General features: G+C 46.9%; 1 protein-coding gene across 1 annotated transcript in view; it reads right to left on the reverse strand.

Annotated features, from left to right (window-relative positions):
• Positions 1–6,253: 6,253 nt before the first annotated feature.
• Positions 6,254–22,963, reverse strand: part of LOC121294410 (insulin-like growth factor 1 receptor) — a 77,285-nt gene continuing 60,575 nt past the window's right edge. The window contains exons 7-21 of the mRNA XM_041218078.1: positions 22,617–22,743; positions 22,014–22,252; positions 21,625–21,792; positions 20,995–21,202; positions 16,340–16,626; positions 15,066–15,202; positions 14,276–14,438; positions 12,835–12,940; positions 12,451–12,521; positions 11,943–12,172; positions 10,594–10,704; positions 10,325–10,484; positions 9,872–10,001; positions 8,226–8,360; positions 6,254–6,947 (exon numbers count right to left, since the gene is read on the reverse strand). Coding sequence (XP_041074012.1) covers positions 6,470–6,947; positions 8,226–8,360; positions 9,872–10,001; positions 10,325–10,484; positions 10,594–10,704; positions 11,943–12,172; positions 12,451–12,521; positions 12,835–12,940; positions 14,276–14,438; positions 15,066–15,202; positions 16,340–16,626; positions 20,995–21,202; positions 21,625–21,792; positions 22,014–22,252; positions 22,617–22,743 — 2,750 coding nt within the window. The 3' untranslated portion in view covers positions 6,254–6,469. The remainder of the gene's footprint in view (positions 6,948–8,225; positions 8,361–9,871; positions 10,002–10,324; positions 10,485–10,593; positions 10,705–11,942; positions 12,173–12,450; positions 12,522–12,834; positions 12,941–14,275; positions 14,439–15,065; positions 15,203–16,339; positions 16,627–20,994; positions 21,203–21,624; positions 21,793–22,013; positions 22,253–22,616; positions 22,744–22,963) is intronic.

Below are 22,963 nucleotides of genomic sequence, written 5' to 3' on the forward strand. Positions count from 1 at the left end.
TCTTTTTTGCCGGGTCAATCTTTTTACTTTGAAATTCACAGTGTTTGTGATTAATGTGTTGCACAAAGAAAAAGAAAGGAGAGCGCTTGTATGCAATGTTTTGGTGTGTCCTTTCCCGGTTCAGTAGGGTCAGGAAGGCTCTCGTGGGCTGTGGCTGTATTGATGACCCTGTTTTATATACACAGATATAACCCCCCCACCCACCCCCTGGTTAAGTGTACATGGTTCTGAGTGACCAAATAACAAACCACAAAGTATTGCATATTTCACACTGCTCTGGAGATGGTGGAGCAGTCAGTTTTGGTCAAAAAACTGAACATGAAAGCAACTAAAAAGGCTTAAGCGGGTGGGTGTACCTTCCTGCCTTGCTGAGGTGCCAGACCCTTTGTACAATAATATTCTTTTCAATTTCACCACTGGGTGCTGTAGAGTGATTCTCTGGCCAATCCATTCAAAAGAAACCCACAACGTTTGCTGTTTACCGATTCCCCCCCTCCAAAAACAAACAAACAAAAATGTTACTGTATATACACAATGTGTTTGGGGTACCTGCAGCTGCACAGGTGAGACCGATACTCTCACCTGGTCACGGGTGGGATTTTCTTTGTTTTAATCTGAGGTGATGCACTGGCACATAGGCAGCAAATTATAACAAAGAATATCTCCCTAGATAGAGTTTGGGTCAATTAGAATGGGTGGAGCCAATCAATCAGAGACCAGCAGGAGCTGTGCAGCAATGTTTGTGATTGAGTGTCCAATCAGAGACCAGGAGCTGTGCAACAATGTTTGTGATTGGGTGTCTCAAACACAAGCACCCAGATACCAACCAACAAGAACCGATTGGGGTTCGTCTTCGAATAAAAATAACCATCTGCTATCTATGACTATACAGCAAGAGAAATGACAAGCAAAGACATGATCCCCCTCACCCGAACAGGAGGGGGCTTGTTTTAACAAAAACCAGGACACATCAGATACAGAACCGGCTGCCAACCAAACCACTAGACCCTTCTCAACGGAGTGACACAAGGCCAAGAGCTGTGGCGGCAACACAAATGGAACAGTTATAAACAAACATATATATATATCACACACATTTCAGCAGATCAAGGTCTCCTCTCCCCCCCCCCCTTTTATTTTTTTAGCATGTAGGAATGCCAAAGGTAATAAGGATAATATACTGGTGCCTGGAAATCAAAACTGTAACCTTGAAGCCCATTATTGCAATGCGTTTTTTAGGCGTAATGAAGTGAGGTGTTTACACATATACCTTTCTGAAAAGAAACACACAGTCCACCTCCAGGTCCCCAATGCACTGATACTAAAATTGCACTACATGTATCTGTAAACCGTTTTTGTTATTGTCATCAGACTACCCGTAATCTACCGGACATGACTGTCCTGTGTTTGTATGTGTGTGTGTTTGTGACAAAGAGAAATCAGGCAGCACTTTATGTTGTAAAACACGGCAGTTTCTTCACATGAACAGCAGCAATGGACTGAAGGCCTAGGTTATCTCCATCACTAACAAAAGTGATCAGCTCACCTCAGATATCTCGTCATGAGAAGCACTTCTGCCACTAGAGCATCAACCCAAATTTCCAATCGCTATCCTTAATTCCCAATCCCATGGCTCTGTGCTTAATTGTTCCGGAAAGGGTCTGGCCCCCCATAAGTACGTTCCGGTTTGCGTTCCCGGCGCATCACAAAACTGCAGCGCCGTCTGAAGCAGCAGCAGAATTCTTCATCTCTTCTGAAGAGGCTCGTGAAAGGCCAGGCCACAAACCCAACTCACTTTCCTGATCACTGTTACTGGAGATCAAAATATGAATGTGTGTGTGTGTGTGAATCAGTCAATGGGATCATTAGCTCAGCGATTCAGTGACATTCCCTACCACATGACCCACTATGATGATGATGCAACACCTCTCCATTATTATTATTATTATTTCCCCAAAGTTCTCCAAAAAAACATGAAGCGCTCGTTGCCATCAGCCTTAGCTTGAGGCAGAGCGAGAGACCAGGCTGTCAGTGACATCCCCCTACCACATGACCCATCTCTGTTTCCTGATGCCCTTTGCAACACCTCTCCATGACTGAAGCTAGCTAATGAATTCAATGAACCAGTCTGTGAATGACACAGTGACCAGTCTACACAGAGCCATCGGGTCCTGAGCTAGCTAATGAATTCAATGAACCAGTCTGTGAATGACACAGTGACCAGTCTACACAGAGCCTTCCACACTCTAACCTCAGGACCAAAACCCTTCCTGAAAACCCTGACAGAGGCACTCCTGTGGGCAATGCGCAAGGCCTGCCAGAGCAGACCCTGTCAAAAAGCCCATGGCCTGCAAATGCAATTGATCTGCTGCAGGAGATGTGAAAGCCATCGAGTCCTGAGCTAGCTAATGAATTCAATGAACCAGTCTGTGAATGACACAGTGACCAGTCTACACAGAGCCATCGAGTCCTGAGCTAGCTAATGAATTCAATGAACCAGTCTGTGAATGACACAGTGACCAGTCTACACAGAGCCATCGAGTCCTGAGCTAGCTAATGAATTCAATGAACCAGTCTGTGAATGACACAGTGACCAGTCTACACAGAGCCATCGAGTCCTGAGCTAGCTAATGAATTCAATGAACCAGTCTGTGAATGACACAGTGACCAGTCTACACAGAGCCATCGGGTCCTGAGCTAGCTAATGAATTCAATGAACCAGTCTGTGAATGACACAGTGACCAGTCTACACAGAGCCATCGAGTCCTGAGCTAGCTAATGAATTCAATGAACCAGTCTGTGAATGACACAGTGACCAGTCTACACAGAGCCATCGGGTCCTGAGCTAGCTAATGAATTCAATGAACCAGTCTGTGAATGACACAGTGACCAGTCTACACAGAGCCATCGGGTCCTGAGCTAGCTAATGAATTCAATGAACCAGTCTGTGAATGACACAGTGACCAGTCTACACACATACTTATAGGTGATCACAACAGAGACACAGTGGTGGTTTGGTTCTCTAAGCCACAGCTACACAGTCCTGAAACTTGGGACTCCCCTCAGCATTGATCTATCCAACATCTACACAGCAATCTACACAGTGCTGAACTCTCAGCGTTCCCATCAGAGCTGCATGGATATAAAGCCAGACACACACATTTCTCATGGGGGTTTGGGTTTTTAACCCATCTACATATCAGTACAATAACATGTTTCTTCTTCTTAATAATAATAATAATAATAATAATAATAATAATAATAATAATAATAAGACAGTTTTAGCCAGCTGTATGATCTGAGGATCTCTGGTTGTAGAAATCAATGTGTGAAGAAGTGGAGGGGAGATATCTGTAGTGGAGGTTAGAACCAGTTAAATAAAAACCAAGACATTTCCCTTGAACATTCAGGCTCCTTCTTTAAATCCAACACACACAAACGTCTCTAGACGCTAAACTTGTTCACAATGACAATGGATTTAAATGCACTGCAGCTCTTTGATTTGTATCACTAACCCCTTGCCGCCCCACAGTGGAGCGTGTTATCCCATCCTTTGATTTCCATTAATACTTTCTATACGGACCACAACAGAGACTGGAATCCAGGACTAGTCTTCCCTACCCCCGTCTCTGCATTCGTGTGTTTGATAACGGATTTAGCTCTCCCCTGTGAGCTCCCCTCCCCTCCTCTCCGACAATTGAGTTTGTGGTTTGTAGTATTAATGAGGTTTACCCGGGTGTAGAGAACGGTAATATTGTCCTGTCAGGCAGCTGAGGAAAGTGAGATGTATTTACATTTTATACACAAAAAGAATGAGGTAGATAAATGTTTGAAAAATAATAAGAATAACAACAAAGTCCCCCGATAATTAAACCAAAAAGAAAAATACAACTCGGTACTAGGATTCATGGTGCGAGTTATACAGTGATTCTAACTGAATAAAAAGATCTTACAAAGAATAGAATACCTTCTCAGGAAAAAAAGAAACGCGTTGAGACAGTTCTACAGTATGCAGGACAGAGACCAGAGATGCCATTACAAACTGAATCTTGCATCAAAACCATTACTATACTGAAATGTGTGCTGAAAGCAACAACAAAAAATAAACCACAATCATGTGCACTGATATTTAACCCTTCCTACTAAGACATATGCAAAGTGTCAAACAAACTGCGCAACCAAGACTGCAAATGATAAGAGGGGCACAGGAACAGGGTACAAGGCTTTCCGTTTGATGGTAAACTGATTAATCCAATAATAATAATCATAATACACAAGGTCCTGGTTCTGATGGGTTTTCCTGGTGTGGTGTGCATTAGGGTCCTTTCTTCTTTTGTTTCCTTGTGTCACGGGGGGTGGGGGTGGGGGTGAGGGGGGTCCCAACTGGCCAAAACTCAACTACTGTATCAGAAAAAACAAGCTTTTGTTTCTTTGGCGAAGGATGGGTTAAAATATCAGCATGAAAGTTTATAGAAAAAAAATTAAAATAATGAAGCATGCTTCAAATCTAGAAGCCACAGCCAAATCATCACTTACTGTACCCAATAATAACAATGATAATAATTACAATAACAATAATAATAATAACAACAACAAAATAAAAAAAAAAAATCTGCTGTAAAGGGGATTGTCAGAGGGAGGGGGAGAAAGAAAAAAGGAAAGATAATGACTTGTATAGCGGACAATATTGAGAATGTCTGAAAATAGCAAAACCGTTATATTGACCTGAGTTTGAATCCCGCGCAGCTAACAGGGGCGCTGACCCCGCCAATCGCAATGCAAGCAACCGGCACAAGGGCGGCGCTAGCGGGTGCTCACACGTGGAGCCAAGGTGTCCATAAGAAAATAACAACCACCATAATAATAATAATAATAATAATATAATTATTATTATTACTATTATTATTATTAACAATAATAATAACAATAAAAAAACAGGAAATGTATCCGTTAAAAAAAAATAGAAGGCATTGGAGAATTTGTTGCAAAAACAGATGAACCTTTTAGGGATAAAGAGGGAGGAGAAAAACCTAAAGCAATTAAAAAATAAACCTTTTTTTCTTTGTGTTTTTTTTATGTTTTTTGTTGTTTTTTTTCCCCGCTACAGTACAAAGCATAAGAACAAGCTGCAGAGGGTTAGACCTGAAGGGTTTCATAGATTACATCCACAGAGGAGAAAGAATAAAATAGCAGCTTCTGTCTGTACAGACATTTAGATGAACATCTGAGCTGTAAAAAAGTTATAAAAGTGACACAAAACAACGATGTATGCAAATGCTCCGTGGTCTAACATACAACTGTGAGACCCTTGTTAACGTTAGAAATGTTCAAATCTTGTTGAGCGAAGAGATATCATTGACAAGTCTTTGAATACCTGGAGAATCACCCTTTCTTACCTCCTGCAATGTTGTGAGGCTGTAGTGTGTTTGCTTGGTTGTTGCGCCCTGGTATTCCTGTTTCTTTAAAATCCATCCCTTCCTTTTTTTTCCTGTTTGTTGCTTTATTTCTTTTTTTTTGGCGTAAGGTCCTTTTTTTTTTTTTTTTTTGCTTTCGTGAAGCAGCAGGTTTTTTTTTTAGTATGGTTTCCATTCTTCCTCTTGACAAGGAAAAACTTGGATGAAATGCGCAGTGGAACAACAAACCTGTACAATCCTTTGTGTTCACTGTAACGTGAAAAAACAAACCAAAACAAGTTGGTGGAGGGGAGGGGACGGGACTAACATAGAAGTTCAATTTTGGCAAAAATTGGGCAGATTTGAAAGAAGTCCCTGACCCACCCTCCCATAACTGGAATACACAAAGCAGAAGTTCTAGTCACACGTTGAGGAAGACAGCCCGCCCCCACCAAAATAAATAACCTATCGATTGAGTGTTCCAGAGAGAGAGAGAGGAGAGACAGAGAGATAGGAGAGAGACAGAGAGATAGGAGAGACAGAGACAGAGAGAGGCTGGAGGATGTTTCCAATAGAACCTGGGAGCCCCTCTCTCATTCCCCCCCAAAAACTAAAACAAAGTGCTTTTCGGTTGGATTCGCTGGCAGATATGTTCACCATATTTGTCTCTTTAATTAGTGTATATATAATTATTTTTAAACCTTGCAAAGTTTCCAAGAAGCCCACCACAGCAGCAGCACAGGGGCTCTGAGGAGTGTTTTTCTCTCTTATTAAATAAATCCCACTCCCCCCAAAACACAAAAAACCCGAAGTGCCAAATCTCCCCCACCCCCCCCGACTCTCCACCGTGCAGCAATTTTTTTTTGTTTTTTAAATTTCTATCCAAATATAATAATAACAACAACAACAACAACAATTATAGAAAAATGAAAAATCCACTGAAGTACAGTAGGCTCTTGTCGATCTGTTTGTTTCTAACCACCGCCCTCTCCCACTTTCAGTAAAACAAACCCTGTTCCTCCCCCCCTCCTCCTCCTCCTCCTCTGTGTGGCGTGTTGTTGTGGTGTGTGGGTGGATCAGCAGGCGGAGGACTGCGGCAGTGGCAGGGCGCGCTCGTTCTTGCGGCCTCCGTTCATGTGAGCGTATGGCTGTGCCTCGTCGAAGCTGCCCCTCAGCACCAGCACGGGCCCGTTGGCCGCCGCTTTGTGTCCGGGGTGCTTGTCGAGCACGAGGGCTGAGGAGGAGGAGGACACAGAGGAGGGAGCGAGGCCTCCCTGTGGGGCCGAGGAGGCGGGGGCCTGCTGCTGCTGCTGCTGCGGGGGCGGGCAGGCCGAGGAGGGCTGCAGGCTGGAGGAGGGGTCCAGGGGCATGTTCTCCATGTTCTCGGTGTCCAGATCCAGCTCCTCCATGTCGGGGGGCTTGTTCTCCTCACTGTAGTAGAAGGAGGTCTCCTGGAATGGTGGCTCCAGCTCATCCTTGATGCCGTTGATGATCTCCAGGAAGGAGGGTCTCATCTTGGGGTTGTACTGCCAGCACATCCGCATCAGCTCGAACCTGCAGAACACACAGCAGAGAGAGAGATGGAGAGAGAGACAGAGGCAGAGCCAGAGGCAGAGAGAGAGGCAGAGAGAGAGAGAGAGAAGTCAAAACAGGGTTAGGGTTAGGCATGGCCTGCCTGCACACCGACTCTGCAAGCGAGTTCATTCAGTCAGTGGATCATTATCATCTGCATCAGGAACAGAAAGAACAAGAACAATAAGAACTGTACAAGGTCAAGCACAGCCACAATCTCCCTCCCTCTGTCCCTGGTGTAATATGTCCTGTAATATCACAGTGCAAACAGAGAGCTCCTCTTCAGCAGAGTTTCAAAGCACTTCATCTTAGTGTGAAAGACTGCACACAGCTTGAGGGGAAAACCGGCAGAAGCAAGAGCTGACACTGCAATGTGGGAGCTGGACGAAGCGTGTGTATTTTTTATTTTTTATTGTTAAAACTACAAAGTTACACAAATATTAAAACAGGGAGTTTCCCTGCATATTTGAACCACTTCCAATCTGTCCCTCTGAACAGATCCTACGTCCTTGGTCACTCGCTGGCTCTTTCTCCCCTGCGATTCCTCAAACGCTGGCTTTATTTCTGCACCAACACTCACTCATTCACTCAACAGCCCTTTGAAATCCTACAGGCTCATTACAACTGCAGGAATGAGCAGCAGTGTTTATCACATGATCAGTTGCTGTGTTTAATACCACCTGCTTCCCTACCAGCAACAAAACAAGACACACTGAGACAAACAGACACAGAGACAGACACAAACACCCTGAGACACAGAGACAGACACACAGACACACTGAGATAAACACACTGAGACACAGAGACAAACACAAACACCCTGAGACACACAGACACAGACACCCTGAGACACACTGACACACAGACACAAAGAGTGTGTTGAATGCTTGCCATGGTCCCAGGAATGCCAAGCAGGCCTGACCCCTTAGTGAAAACATCCTTTCCAAGGAGCCTGAGGGATCTGTTTACTGAGAGAGATCCTCTGGGACTCGTCAGTCCTGACTTAAAGAGCTATGCCAGGCTTGCACCTTGGCACAGAGACACACATCGTCATTGAACGGGGGGGGGGGGGGGGGGGGGGGGGGGGGCTACAAATTACTTAAATCAAAAGCAGGGAGTTTACTTTTCCTTTGGGTGAAATATTGAAAAAGAAAAAGAATCAGGGACATTACTAAAAGGGGAAGTGAATTTATCCACAACGTCTGAGTCTCCTGCAAACCCAGATAGGAGACCATAATTCCAATAATAATTTGAACTCACAGCATGTCCGGGCAGTTGTCTGGCTTGTCCAGCAGCCCTCCCTCCATGACGAAGCGCAGGACCTGCTCATTGGACATGCCCTGGTACGGCTGCTCTGCCAGCGTGGCGATCTCCCACAGCACCACCCCGAACGACCTGCACAGAGAACAGAGAAGAGAGGAGGTGAGGATCTCTCACAGCACCACCCCGAACGACCTGCACAGAGAGAAGAGAGGTGAGGATCTCCCACAGCACCACCCCAAACGACCTGCAGAGAGGAGCAGAGACAGGCACAATGATCCTGTTCTCTTCTCTCACAGGAATATTGAACCAAGCTCAATGATCCTGTCCTCTTCTCACAGGAATATTGAACCAAGCACAATGATCCTGTTCTCTTCTCTCTGTGCTGCTCTACGTTAGTTTGGTGTGTTTTGTTCATCAATAATCCGTAGGCCAGAGTAGTGAAAAAATTGTATACATTAAGGAGTGAGGGGAAACACACACACACACACTTATTCATTAGGACTTAAAAGACTCATTTTAGCAACACATCTGGTTGCAGACCGAAGACAATGCAAAAGCACCCCAGCAAAGCAATTCCAACACTGACTCGCACCTAAACTGGCTTTAGAGCGAGTTACATAAGACTTTACTGAAGAAGAAGAAAAAAAAAAAAAAAAAAAAAGAAAAAGCATAATTTCAGTGTTGCGCTGCACTGGGAGATCAGGGATATAATCTACCCGACTTCAAAGCGAAGGGGGGGGGGGGGTTTGAGTGGGCGGATTGTCAGATGTTTTTTTGCTGGCAGAGGCTAACCTGTAATTTAGAAACATCTGGGGAAATTTGTATTTTAACAGAGCAAGACAAACCAAGCCAGTGAGAAAGAGAGAGAAGCGAATGAATAAACCAGCTGATCTACAAAAAATGAAAATAAGAATCCTCTTTTGTTTTCCGGGGGACAGTCTCGGGAAGTGGCACTGGAAGTATTCTGTTTTTCGTTTCTTTGAGATCAGCAGGACTGGGAAGCAGGTTGCCCAAACTAGTACGACGCTTGGTAACTGCAATTTTCTTGCAGAGTTTTCTAGTACAGTGTATCTTATTTCACATACTGCTAAGGGCTCCTCTATTATTGGAGAAGGAGAACAATGATTTTCTTGTTCCTTCGTGTATTAAACGCTGCCGGTTTCCTTGTAATTAAATGTACTAACTGCAGAGCGGACTATAGGAACTGAAACCTGATGAGCTCCAGCCAAATACCTTTCTGCCTGGGGAGCAGCTGAATGGATGCTCCTGTCTCGGTGTCCCGTTCCCAGCCAACAACCGAGCCACATCCCCATAAGAAGCAGGCCTGGCCTTGTACAAACTCCAGAGAGGCCCAATTAAACACGACTTGGTCTTAATACCACTGCCCTGAAATTGATTAGCCTGATTTTTCTATTATATGTCAATGTAACGTTAATAAGTGGGTCAATATATATATATCTTTCATTCCTTCTGGAGGAAGGGGACTGGTTTAATACAGTTCACTAAAGATCAGTGGTATGTGGATCATTAAATAGAGCTCTCTATCATTACCACTAGCTCGCTTTCATGTGACAGAGCTCAAAACGGTCCTGTCCTGGTTCTGTAGCTCCCTGGTTCTGTCAGGGTGAAGCCCGAGTTCTTACCACACGTCGGAGTTCGTCGTGAACACTCCATCCTTGAGGGACTCAGGGGACATCCAGCGCACCGGCAGCAGCCCCTTCCCTCCCTTGCGGTAATAATCAGTCTCGTAGATGTCCCTCGTCATGCCGAAGTCTGAAAGGAGAGAGACACGACAGGGAAGTGAACACTGAGACCCCGAAGAGAGGGCACTACCGCCTGGGAGGGAGATAAACTCTCTTTCCCAGTACACCCCTGATAAAATCAGGACTATGCTGCGATTAAACACCGATACACAGGGGCTTTATTTCCATTGAAAAATATTTAAATTTCCCTTTTTTTAGAGAATGACATTTCTTTAAAGCTATTCTAAGAGCTCTGAATGTTCAGCAGTAGTGTAATGTGCACGTGTACCAGGCCGCTATTCCTCTGTCCTGAGTCGACGGGTACAAACACACAGGCACAGGGGAGCGGCTCACCTCCGATCTTCACGGTGAAGTCCTCTGCCACCATGCAGTTCCTGGCCGCCAGGTCCCGGTGCACAAACTTGTTGGCGTTGAGGTACGACATGCCGTCAGCGATCTCCCCCGTCATCTGGATCATCTTCTTCAGGGGCGGCAGGGGCTGGCCCGTGTTCTTCTGTGGCGAGGGAACACGATAAAACAAGGCAGTGTTAAAACCCAGGGTCGGAGTTTCTAAAGCTGACGCGATCCTAAACGTCAAAACTATCCCGGGCAGGGCGGCTCACCTCGGCTTCGGAGCGCAGCGAGCGCAGGTAGCTCTTGAGGTCTCCGCGGGTCATCAGCTCCATGATGACCAGAGTGGGCTGGCCTTGGGACACCACTCCCAGGAGACGAACCTGTCACACACACACAGACAGACACACACAGAGACAGACAGACAGACAGACAGACAGGCAGTCAGCCACAGACACTTGGTAATACATTCACATATATCTGATTAGGGTTATTGGACTGCTAAATATTAACTACATTTACAAAACTTAGCTCCTTTACAGTCCTAAATTTAGATTTCACTTTTTATTTTTATTTTATTTAGGACAGAGTGAAGTGAAAGGGGGAGGGAGTGTGAAAGATTTTAAGTGTGTGGAAGCAGTGTGGAAGCAGAGTTAAAGCATGTGGGAGCATGTGGAAGCATGTGGAAGTGTATGGAAGCAGAGTTAAAGCATGTGGAAGCGTGTGGAAGCATGTGGAAGTCTATGGGAGCTGAGTGGAAGCAGTGTGGGAGCGTGTGGAAGTGTATGGGAGCTGAGTGGAAGCAGTGTGGGAGCGTGTGGAAGCATGTGGAAGCGTATGGGAGCTGAGTGGAAGCAGTGTGGGAGCGTGTGGAAGCATGTGGAAGCGTATGGGAGCTGAGTGGAAGCAGTGTGGGAGCGTGTGGAAGCATGTGGAAGCGTATGGGAGCTGAGTGGAAGCAGTGTGGGAGCGTGTGGAAGCATGTGGAAGCATATGGGAGCGTGTGGAAGCATGTGGAAGCGTATGGGAGCTGAGTGGAAGCAGTGTGGGAGCGTGTGGAAGCATGTGGAAGCGTATGGGAGCTGAGTGGAAGCAGTGTGGGAGCAGAGTGGAAGCGTATGGGAGCTGAGTGGAAGCAGTGTGGGAGCATGTGGAAGCGTATGGGAGCTGAGTGGAAGCAGTGTGGGAGCGTGTGGAAGCGTATGGGAGCTGAGTGGAAGCAGTGTGGGAGCGTGTGGAAGCGTATGGGAGCGTGTGGAAGCAGTGTGGGAGCGTGTGGAAGCGTATGGGAGCTGAGTGGAAGCAGTGTGGGAGTGTGGAAGCGTATGGGAGCTGAGTGGAAGCAGTGTGGGAGCGTGTGGAAGCGTATGGGAGCTGTGTGGAAGCAGTGTGGGAGCGTGTGGAAGCGTATGGGAGCTGAGTGGAAGCAGTGTGGGAGCGTGTGGAAGCGTATGGGAGCTGAGTGGAAGCAGTGTGGAAGCGTATGGGAGCTGAGTGGAAGCAGTGTGGGAGCGTGTGGAAGCGTATGGGAGCTGAGTGGAAGCAGTGTGGGAGCGTGTGGAAGTGTATGGGGGCTGAGTGGAAGCAGTGTGGGATTATGTAAGGGCGCGATGGTCCTCACCACATGGTGGCAGTTGAACTCCTTCATGACGGATGCCTCGTTCAGGAACTCGATGCGCTCCCGCATGCTGGCCGACTCGTTGACCGTCTTGATGGCCACACGCGTCTCCGGCTCGTCCTTCACTACGCCCTTGGCGATGCCCTCGTACACCATGCCGAAGGAGCCCTGGCCCAGCTCACGGCACATGGTTATCTTCTCCCGCAGGACCTCCCACTCGTCCGGCACGTACACTGAGAGGAGGGGAGAGTTAGGTACTGCAGCCTGCTCAATTACTCTTAATACTGCAATGAACAATACAAGGATGTGGGGAAGGGCAACTACAGCAGCTGTATGCGTCTGTGCGTCAAGTAGCTTCCACACTGACAGCATTGCACTGTGCTGTACATCACGATGTGTTTTTCTCTCTACAAGCTGCAGGACCGTCCCTCTCTAGGTCTCTGTTCTCTCAGCTTCGCTTCTCTGCAGCTCCTTGTAGTCTCTCCCATGGAGGCGCTCAGGTGATACTCACTCTCTGCAGCACTGAAGTACTCCGGGTTGACAGAGGCGTAAAGAACCCCGTTCCCCAGCCGGTCGCTGTTCCTGCAGAAAGAAAACAAAAACAGACATCATGAGGCGGGGCTGCAGCAGCAGAACAGCCTGCTTGAAAACCAAGACCCCACCTATTAAACACTATGAAAGCACACGCAACTCCTCCAGCGCCAAGTAACCCTACGATAACTAATTCAACAGTTCCCCTGACTAGCAGCATGAATCTTGGACAGCTTAATGTTTCATTTGTTAAGGTTGTTGAAGATCCCTGCTTATTGAAACCAGTAGCAGTCTGCCTTTCTCATGGGGTTTTTTAAGGGCTGCAGTATTGAGAGGCTCCCTCTCAACTCCTGTGCATTCTTACCTCTTCTTATTAACGACGTAGAGAGCGACAACCAGCCCCGTGATGATCAGGAACACAACAATGGGGATGATAATCATCAGATACAGCGCTTTCTCATACTCCGGGGCTGCACAAAGAAAACACACACTGAGCACGCCAGCCTGGGTACAGACCACAAGCACCCTGGCGATCCAGCCGCTCAAGTCTCGCAAGCTGTTCAACAAAAATAAAACAACAAAAGAATCCCCAGTGCAATGGAACGGAGTGCTCGTGTTGCTCAGTGCTCCGCTGTGCTGTGTATCTGCACTCACTCCTACAATAAGAATCCCCAGTGCAATGGAACGGAGTGCTCGTGTTGCTCAGTGCTTCGCTGTGCTGTGTATCTGCACTCACTCCTACAATAAGAATCCCCAGTGCAATGGAACGGAGTGCTCGTGTTGCTCAGTGCTTCGCTGTGCTGTGTATCTGCACTCACTCCTACAATAAGAATCCCCAGTGCAATGGAACGGAGTGCTCGTGTTGCTCAGTGCTTCGCTGTGCTGTGTATCTGCACTCACTCCTACAATAAGAATCCCCAGTGCAATGGAACGGAGTGCTCGTGTTGCTCAGTGCTTCGCTGTGCTGTGTATCTGCACTCACTCCTACTATAAGAATCCCCAGTGCAATGGAACGGAGTGCTCGTGTTGCTCAGTGCTTCGCTGTGCTGTGTATCTGCACTCACTCCTACAATAAGAATCCCCAGTGCAATGGAACGGAGTGCTCGTGTTGCTCAGTGCTTCGCTGTGCTGTGTATCTGCACTCACTCCTACAATAAGAATCCCCAGTGCAATGGAACGGAGTGCTCGTGTTGCTCAGTGCTTCGCTGTGCTGTGTATCTGCACTCACTCCTACAATAAGAATCCCCAGTGCAATGGAACGGAGTGCTCGTGTTGCTCAGTGCTTCGCTGTGCTGTGTATCTGCACTCACTCCTACAATAAGAATCCCCAGTGCAATGGAACGGAGTGCTCGTGTTGCTCAGTGCTTCGCTGTGCTGTGTATCTGCACTCACTCCTACAATAAGAATCCCCAGTGCAATGGAACGGAGTGCTCGTGTTGCTCAGTGCTTCGCTGTGCTGTGTATCTGCACTCACTCCTACAATAAGAATCCCCAGTGCAATGGAACGGAGTGCTCGTGTTGCTCAGTGCTTCGCTGTGCTGTGTATCTGCACTCACTCCTACAATAAGAATCCCCAGTGCAATGGAACGGAGTGCTCGTGTTGCTCAGTGCTTCGCTGTGCTGTGTATCTGCACTCACTCCTACAATAAGAATCCCCAGTGCAATGGAACGGAGTGCTCGTGTTGCTCAGTGCTTCGCTGTGCTGTGTATCTGCACTCACTCCTACAATAAGAATCCCCAGTGCAATGGAACGGAGTGCTCGTGTTGCTCAGTGCTCCGCTGTGCTGTGTTTTCTCTGCACTCACGTTTTGCCTGTACGTAGAAGTGCACAGCCTCAGTCCAGGAGCCATTCCCAGCCAGGGATGTGGCTCTGACCCGGGCAGAGTAGTTCCCCGGGCCCAGGCGGGTCAACCGGGCTCCTCTGTGGTCCCTGTAGTGCTGCCGGGACACACACTCGTGCTTCTCCAGCTGGGAAACAGAGACAAAGACCAAGAATGAGCGATACTTCACGTTTCAATGATCCACTGTTAGTCTGTGTTGACAATAAACAGCAAGAGCTGCATTTATAAGGACACTCCACTAAATAACTGTGCTCAATATTCCACCTTTTTATTATTAAGAGGTAGCTCTGTATGTTGATATTTTACTTTTAAAAGGGCCCCCTCCTCACCTTTAGGGATTGGGGAGATGGAGTTTAAATGGAATTGCTACATTAATGATGTATACAGTGCATTTCCAAACATACGCTGGCAGTGCGTAACAGTCAAGTACAGTAGAATATATAAGAATAAACTATGATTGGCTACTGCTTTCTTTTCTCTGTTGGCTATTGGAGAAAATGCGTTTAACAGCCTGATAAACTGCACTTGAAGCTCTATTGATCTACCCCTCCTATTATGCACAAGACTTCCCTGCCCGAAGCACCGTGTTACTGTAATTACTGAGCAGGCTAAAAGCAGCTGTAACTCTCAGCACTGCCTCGCAGGCCTGTGTTCAGGTCTATGCACGACAACTGCATGCAAACCCACAGGGAAAGCAGCCCCTGTATTTCAGTGGTGTTCAGGAATCGCACAGCAGTGCAACAGGCAGTCCCACCTCTGCATTCTGCCGGTATTTAATCTCATACATCAGGATCAGTCCGTTGGGATTGAGCGGCTCCGTCCACTTCAGGTGGATGCTGCTGTCCTCCAGCTTCTCCCATGTCACTGGTCCCGGAATGTCATCCACTTTTTCTGGAACACACAAGATTTTACATTCTTGCTGTAAAACCGCGGCTAAAGCCACACCAATTCAAACCTTTAGTTTATGGATGGATCCATTAAAAATAAATAAATCCCAAGAAGATCCCAAGAATTTGTTATAAAGTAATTAGAGTGTCTTAGTTATTTTTTCTAAATGTATTTCTAAGCAGGTTAATGTTTAAAAAAGTGAATTGTTTATACAGTAATCTGTCGTGTCTCCGACTGCGATGGGACCAGAGTCAGGACGGATATGTAAAAAATCAGATAAATGAATCCCATTTGAAATACTAATTATAAACAGCTGTAACAATTACTATATTTCGCACAATTACTGTTTTGAGATTGAGTTTATATTAAGGAGCTCCCCTAAACCCCTTGTTTAGAAAGACACAGGGTATTAATGCTTGTGACAGCGTAGCTGTCTGTCGTGGGGGTGCGTACATTCGCTGCTGAGTGACAGGCAGGAGATCGAGACAGAGGTTGAAGGTGATACGCCCCCCCGCAGGTGAACAGGATTTATTTACACATCAACACACTGAACAGATCACGTGACACTACCAGCAATGGCAGCGCACGGAGCACATACAACACAGTGTACGAAAACACTGGTGGGATCTACAATCTCTAGTCTTCTCTGTTCAATAATAAACAAACGTTGCTGAAGAGATTGATCACAGCAGATAAACAGTTCAGGCAGACACACAGCGGATTACTGTAACATATCCTTCAAGGAGGTATTCCCAGTAACAGTAATTAAGACATGTTCACCTGAAACTCATTCTGCCCTGCACGAGGTCCAATATACTCATGTTTATTTCATGTAAAACCATTAAAACAAATGTCTAATGTATCTACCAGTAGTGTAAGGGTGAAGTGCTTTAAAAGAGTCCCTTCCTTTCATTTTTTTTTTATGGAAGATGCTAACAAGACAAAAGGTGCTGCACCACGGCACTCGATACTGTGCAATCAAATCCCTTCATTCATCAGTCACTTGATGACAACGAAAGTAGAAAAAACATTTTTCATTAAACAAGAAAGCCAGTGTCAACAGAATCCATTTCCACATGTTCACTTCGGTGCTGCCTTTTCCTCCAGACAGACCGAGCCGACAGTGAGGAGGGTGCTCACCTGCTGGCTTGGTGCGTGCGAAGACGAAGTTCGCCGCGCTGCAGCCCTGCCCAACCTCGTGGTTGCAGGCGTGGATGTCGATGCGGTATACGGTGAAGTGCTGCAGGTGTGAGATCTCCGTCCACTCCTTGCCATTCACTGTGGTGTCATGGAAGGGGTACTCGCGCTCCGCCTTCTCCGATCCTGTGACGTTGGCACCCAGATCCTGCCCCGTGATGTTGCTGCTGCCCCTCGGGAAGCTGGCATTGGCCATGGCAAACACCTCCCTCCGCCTGCGGTCCAAGGGCCTGTGACAAGCAGAGAGAGAGGAAAAGGAGAGATCAGACCCTGTGTGCAAACTCCAGCCCGGACCAGAGGAGCTTAGTGTGGAGCACCATCTGCAAACTCCAGTCCGGACCAGAGGAGCTTAGTGTGGAGCCCCACGAGCGGAGAGAGAAAGGCACAGGCTTAAAGAGGCAGAGACAGAGGGAGAGAGACATGAGAAAGAAAGAACTGATACAGTTTGAAAAACTTGTGGAGGCTTTTGCGGAGAAGCACTGTACGCTCACAAAACCACTGATAAGCTACCACTTTAGGAAACCACTTTCCAACTGCTAAATCAGCACAGCACAACACAACACAGCAGTGTGGAACAAAGCACCAGAAAAAAAAAAACATGCTAACTGAGGACTACCTTCCCTTCACTTCCGAGTCAACATACCGGCACCTTTAAAGCACACAACCCACAGCTCAAACCTAATCCATGAAGGGAACCATCTGGAGTAAACAGTGAAAGACTAGCCCACCAGCTCCTTGCTAAGGTTTCTTAGAAGAACCTACATCGCACAGAGTTGTCTTGTCACTTCAGCGCCTGTCACTGGGCTGACAGAGACGTTAGCTGTTTAAGGTGGGGTTGTTAGTTAGGTGAAAGGAAAAGTGTGTGGAGTTGTCAATCACATTTAAAATGTGTTACCCAGGGTTTAGAATCGTGACAGCTCTCAAGTGGCAGTGCCACTCAGGGAGTGGAATGTTGAAGACAGAATTGTCCTTCAGGGTGCAGAGTGGTTAGGGGTAGGCAGGTAGGTATTTTCTGTTTTCAAAATGTTTCAAGCGCTGCATTTACTGAAGGCGCCTGGCAAAGATGAACACCACTTCACAGATTGGCAGGATTTCCTTTACAACAACCAAACCCACACAAATATAAAAGAAAATAAATCACTAAATGACCAAAACAAACAAACAAACAAACAAATGACTATGATAAACAAAAGGGTTCCGATTATCATTATGTTTCTTACTGAATATTTACTGTATAGCCAAGTAACTTAAAGAAACTGGTTTCTGCTGGGAACACTTTGTTCAGGAATCTTTATCAAAAATGACTAACAGCCAGAACCTTGATCCAGCATGTGAGAGAGGACTATTATTTCTAAATGTACTCTATAAAACTAAAAAAAAATAAATAAATAAATAAAAAAAGATTCTAGGAACAACAAAACAAATAAATACATCAATTAAAGCCAAAATAATGGAAATAAAACACAGAAGCAACACAGGTGGATGTAGTGCTCACTGAGGAGATGAAGCAGGTGATCAGCTCATCAGGACAGAGTGGACAGCTCGATAGCACATCACCTTACCTAAAACCACCTCTAACAGACGAGTACATTTTCGCTCGTTTTGGATCTCTGAAAAAATTAAAACATGGTCCTACGTTTATTCAACCAAAGAAAAAACAATGACAGAAAAACAGGATATTCATTCACAAAGACAGCATGTAACTCTTTAAAAGGATCACAGCAATATTCAATTCCACCTTACCGAGAGCCAGCCCTGCAGTGTCACAGGGGTCTGTAACAAACAGGTCTGAAACACTCCCTTTAAATGAGTGCAGCTCTCTTGTACATGGTCCTCAACAGAGAACTTACAGCCACAGAGAACTGTGAAAGACTGAGCTGCTTATTCCACATATCTCAGGCTCCCTTCTTTAACACTGGTCCTTATTCCACCAACACATCCCATAATGCTCAATAACTTCATTTCAAACCCGGTTTGCAGTTCACTCGCAACCATTGTGACCTGTTTTAACAGCTGCAACACCGTAAGGAAACATGCTCAGATATACACGGAGAACTCCTCTGCCTACCGCTTGAGTGGAGTTCAAGCCCCCTCTAATTACTGTCTGAGATGGGAAGTCTCCTCCTCACGACAGCTGTAGGGCTGCACGTCTCAGAGTGGGAGCGCAGTGCTGGCCCTGTAAAACACACACAGCGACAAACCCAGAACAGGACAGCCAGTGGAAGAGCAGAGAGGTGGGGCTGTACCACAGAAAGAAGGGAGATTAGATTCAACAGCTCAGGGTTTCAAATCCCTCCTGAAAGAAAACGAGGTGGGAGGTTAAACTGATCGGGTTAGCTGGTGATCTGCATGCTTCTGGAATGAATCTGGATAAATAAATATCACAAAAAATAAGAACTGACAGCAATACTGCATTCCACAACGGGTAAGCCATCCCATGACCCTTGGAGCCTATGCAACATTGTCTGTGTAAGTGGTGGCTTTTCTTAATGAGAGACACACAGACACAGCGTGGCAATGCCAAGACACACAATGTACTGCTGTGTTCTTTCAATTTATCAAATGACCAGCTTGTCTTTCCACGGTGATGCAGATTCTTAACGAGTGGAGCCCAGGCTGACGTACAGACTACCTCCTCCTGGTCAGGGGAATGGATTTCAAATAAGTGGCTAGAACAGCACTGTCCCTCTCATTCATTCTACTGCCACACCTACAGCTTTCCTTCAACCCTGAACCCTGCCTGAACTTGCATCACAGACGCAGAAAAGAAATGCCAGACGCTGTGGTGCCGGCTCAGTGGCACAGCTTGGCTTCAGAAGCGTCCAGGTGCTGATTCTTCCTCAAGAGCCAAAGAAACGCTCACCTCTAGGCGTGGCGGCTTGCTAGAGATGAATAAAAACAAGAAAGAATTGAGCCGTCTGCATTTCCAGATCTTGCTGTCTCTGGTATTTCATTATACCTTCCACTGGGACCAGTCTAAACTGAAAGCACTCCCAAGTCTCCACACTAACTGCTCCTTCAAGCAACTAAACTGGTTTCTGGCTACTTTCATACGCCTACAAATTTTCATTTTACTGGAGAGTTCTCTGCCCTCGATTCCAAACAGGAATGAAAAGGACGATAAAATGTCCTCATATTGGCTGCGAGTTGTCAGGAAGGAGGTTCGTGCATCAATTACAGGATAGGGAGGATTCTTTTAATGCACATAAATAAAATGAATGCATTTGAAACCTGTATGAATACCTTCACTTCTGTTTACTGTAAAGAGGCATTCACTTTCAAATGACATTTTCATTTTCCCTTCCTTTACCTGTGCCAAAATACCCTGGAGGATTTGAACAGGGAGATGGGGGGGTTGGGGGCAGGGGGACCCTGGTTCTGTCATGTCACATCCCCAGCAGTGGTTTCCCTGCTCCTCCCCAGCCCAGCTCTCTTCACTAGTTTATCCTAGCTGCCGGGATGGGATTCTTCGTTTACTTCATTAGTATTCCAGATGGCTTTGCTGTACATTTCCTGGCAACCAGTCACACCAAACATCTCTAACAAAGAGGTGGGGGAGGTGAGAAAAAAAAAATAGAATGGAAAACATGTCCTCTTCTTTCAGCTACTCTGTGCAAATCCAGAACTTCTTAAACTTCCTAGAAACTGGGAGGCTCTTACTCCCACAGGCTCTGCTCCTAGTAAAGCATGCTATTGGCTCGGGGGCTGGGCTCGCAAGCACGCCTCAGGCTTCCGACGGCTTTCTGGTGTCAGCCTTTTCCTCGAGAGCCAGACTTCCAAAAAAAAAAAAGAGGAGGAGTCTAGAACAAAGGACATTTCCCTTGCTTTTAAATTTTTGATTGATTTTCCCCAGTATGACTTATTTAAAAAACTTTTGAAAGACTTTTAAACTGTACTGTGTTTTGCCAGACCTTATACTTCTACCACAAATGATTCAATGTGGCAGATTTTCACAAACCAGTTACGGAGCAGTCAGGTACATGTAGCCTTCTGTAAATACAGTTCGGAAAAGGCCTCTCAGAGAACTGGAAGGCATTAAGCACCATTGATCTGTTCCTGTATCACATTTTCAAAGAGTGGGGAATGGAAGACATTCATTCACTGCCGCTAGGGGGGCTGAGGATAATGCAATGCACATGTCACTATGCTTCAGTGCTAGGAACCACAGACACCCCTTTCCGGACACAGCTTCTCTCTGCATGTAAATCTCATTCTGGCTTTTGTTTTTTTTTTCTGATTCCTGATCGTGACGTCCTGAAAACAAAACAAAACCCTGAAGCGCGGTAGAGCCGGGACAGGGCACCACAGGGACTCTGGATTGCTGTATTGACTCTCCAGTGATCTCTGGATTGCTGTATTGACTCTCCAGTGATCTCTGGATTGCTGTATTGACTCTCCAGTGATGCAAACCCTCCGGTTCAGAGATGAGGGAACTTCAGCATGCTAAGCATTCACAGATCTCAACTGAGAGAAGCCATGAGATACCCAGCAGCTGTTTGGAGAGCAAGTTCGTGAGCATCCAGGATCAAGCTCCATGTGTGTAGTAAAGTATAATACATGTGTACACATCACTATCAACATGTGTACATTTATCGTACCGGGGCACGAAGATGGAGTTGTGCAGGAAGTTCTCGAAGACTTTGCGGTAGGAGGCATCCTCAGCCTCTGCCTTGATCTCGGCCTCGGTCTTGGGACAGGGGCAGCATGGGCCCTTTTCCCCCCCTCCCAGCTCCGTCTTCGCCGGGTTCGTGTCCTCGTCGGGGTCGATGGCCCCCGTCGCCGGAATCCGGATGGGGATCTTCAGTTCTGGGAAAACAATTGCAAACGGTCAGCATTCCTTACCAGCCTCCTCCCCGCGCTGCAGCCCCAGTCCAGTACCTGCAGGACTGAGCCGAGCCCCCCAGCCAGGGGTTTAACATGGAACTATTTACTGATGGATTAAGAGTTCTTGTACTGTAAGCAATCTTGGACTGTCCACTGCTCTTGCATGGACGAATTAGTTACTTTATTCAAGGATGAGAAAAAGCATTAAAAAAACAACAACAATAATAATTATTATCATGCATCACTGGTTCCCAGCATCTCCATTGAGAAATCTTAATGCAGCTGGACTTCACAGCATCAACCTGCTCCCTGTTTATTCATGCAGAGCCTGCAGCTCAGAGGAGGCTCTCCTGTTGGCGCTCCAAGGCAGTGCTCCAGCACACAAAGCAGTCCCAGCGGCTCACCTTTGGAGCAGTAGTTGTGCAGGTACAACTCCTTGTCCTCGGGCTGCTGCTGCCAGCGGAGTAGGTAGTAGGTGAAGTTTCCGTTGGGGTGGGTGGGGGTCGACCACTTCACCAGGAGCTTCGATGAAGAGTTGGAATATGAGCGCACATCCGCTGGGACCGAAGGCACTGCCGTGCAAAACAGAAAGAGGAAGTTACACACTGCTTAACTAAACACGTGCAGCGCAATGCTATTTGAGCATCAAAAAAGGAGTGAACATCAACCGCTGTCCGCAAGCAAAATAAGGATAAAAATTTAAACAAATGCATCATGGATGCAAACGTGAGCAGTAATGTGTGGTGCTGTGAAACAGTGCGAGCAGGCCTTGTGAAAACGGGTGCAGCATTACCGGAGGGGCTGGTGCGGATGTAGACCACCTCGCTCTTGGCTCCGTGGACGTGCCCTTCCTCCGTGGTGGTCAGGGTGATGGCCTTGACGAAGATGGCATACTGGGTCCAGGGCTTGAGGCCGGCCAGCAGGATACCGGGGTCCTTGTCCTTTTCCTGGGGCAGATCCACGTCCACCATGTTCCAGCTGTTGGAGCCGCAGCCGTCCTGCCCGTCGTACTCCTTGATGTTCTGGACCGGCCTGTGCAGCGAGGGAGAGGAGCGGTGAGGCGAGGGCTTGCAAAGCAAGTTACACACGACTCAGGCACTTACACTGGCAACGCTACAGTGGGGAGCCAATGAGATTTCAAACTGCTCGTGGAATGGCATTCTGGGGCAAATGGAGCCATGACCATGCCATTCTATAAAGGGCTGCCAAATTAGAATTGGAGCGCTGGGTTAAAACCAGTTTCAAAAGAACCTCTTGTAATAGAGACCCCATTCATACCAAGGCTGTCTAGGTTCGCTACGTACTGCATGCATCTCTCTGCTTTCTTTTCTTCATTCAGCTTCAATGCTGCAGATCTGACCCCGACGCCCTCTCTGTGTACAGCGCAGATACTCACGCCTCCTTGTAGTAGACTATGAAGCTGATGAGGTCTCTGTAGTCTGGGGGGCGGTACCTCTCCCAGGTCAGCTTGATCTTGTTCTTCATGGTGCTGTTAGACTTGAACTTGAGGATGTAGCTCCCACCTGCAACACAGAGCAAGGGGGAGGGGTCAGGCAACACAGTCACCCACTAAAAGCGTGACAATGCACTAAATGAGGTTGAGCAAAAGCAGGGTCTCCTGCTTGTCTCCCCAACCACAGAGCAACAGGAGACCCTGACTCTGCAGATTTCAGCGTGGGGTGCCCCCTGTATCGGTGCACAGCGTCCCGCTGCCAGGTTTCTGTCACAGCACTCTTATTCTAG

This window comes from Polyodon spathula, chromosome 19 (genome assembly GCF_017654505.1).
Source record: "Polyodon spathula isolate WHYD16114869_AA chromosome 19, ASM1765450v1, whole genome shotgun sequence".
NCBI lineage: Eukaryota > Metazoa > Chordata > Actinopteri > Acipenseriformes > Polyodontidae > Polyodon > Polyodon spathula.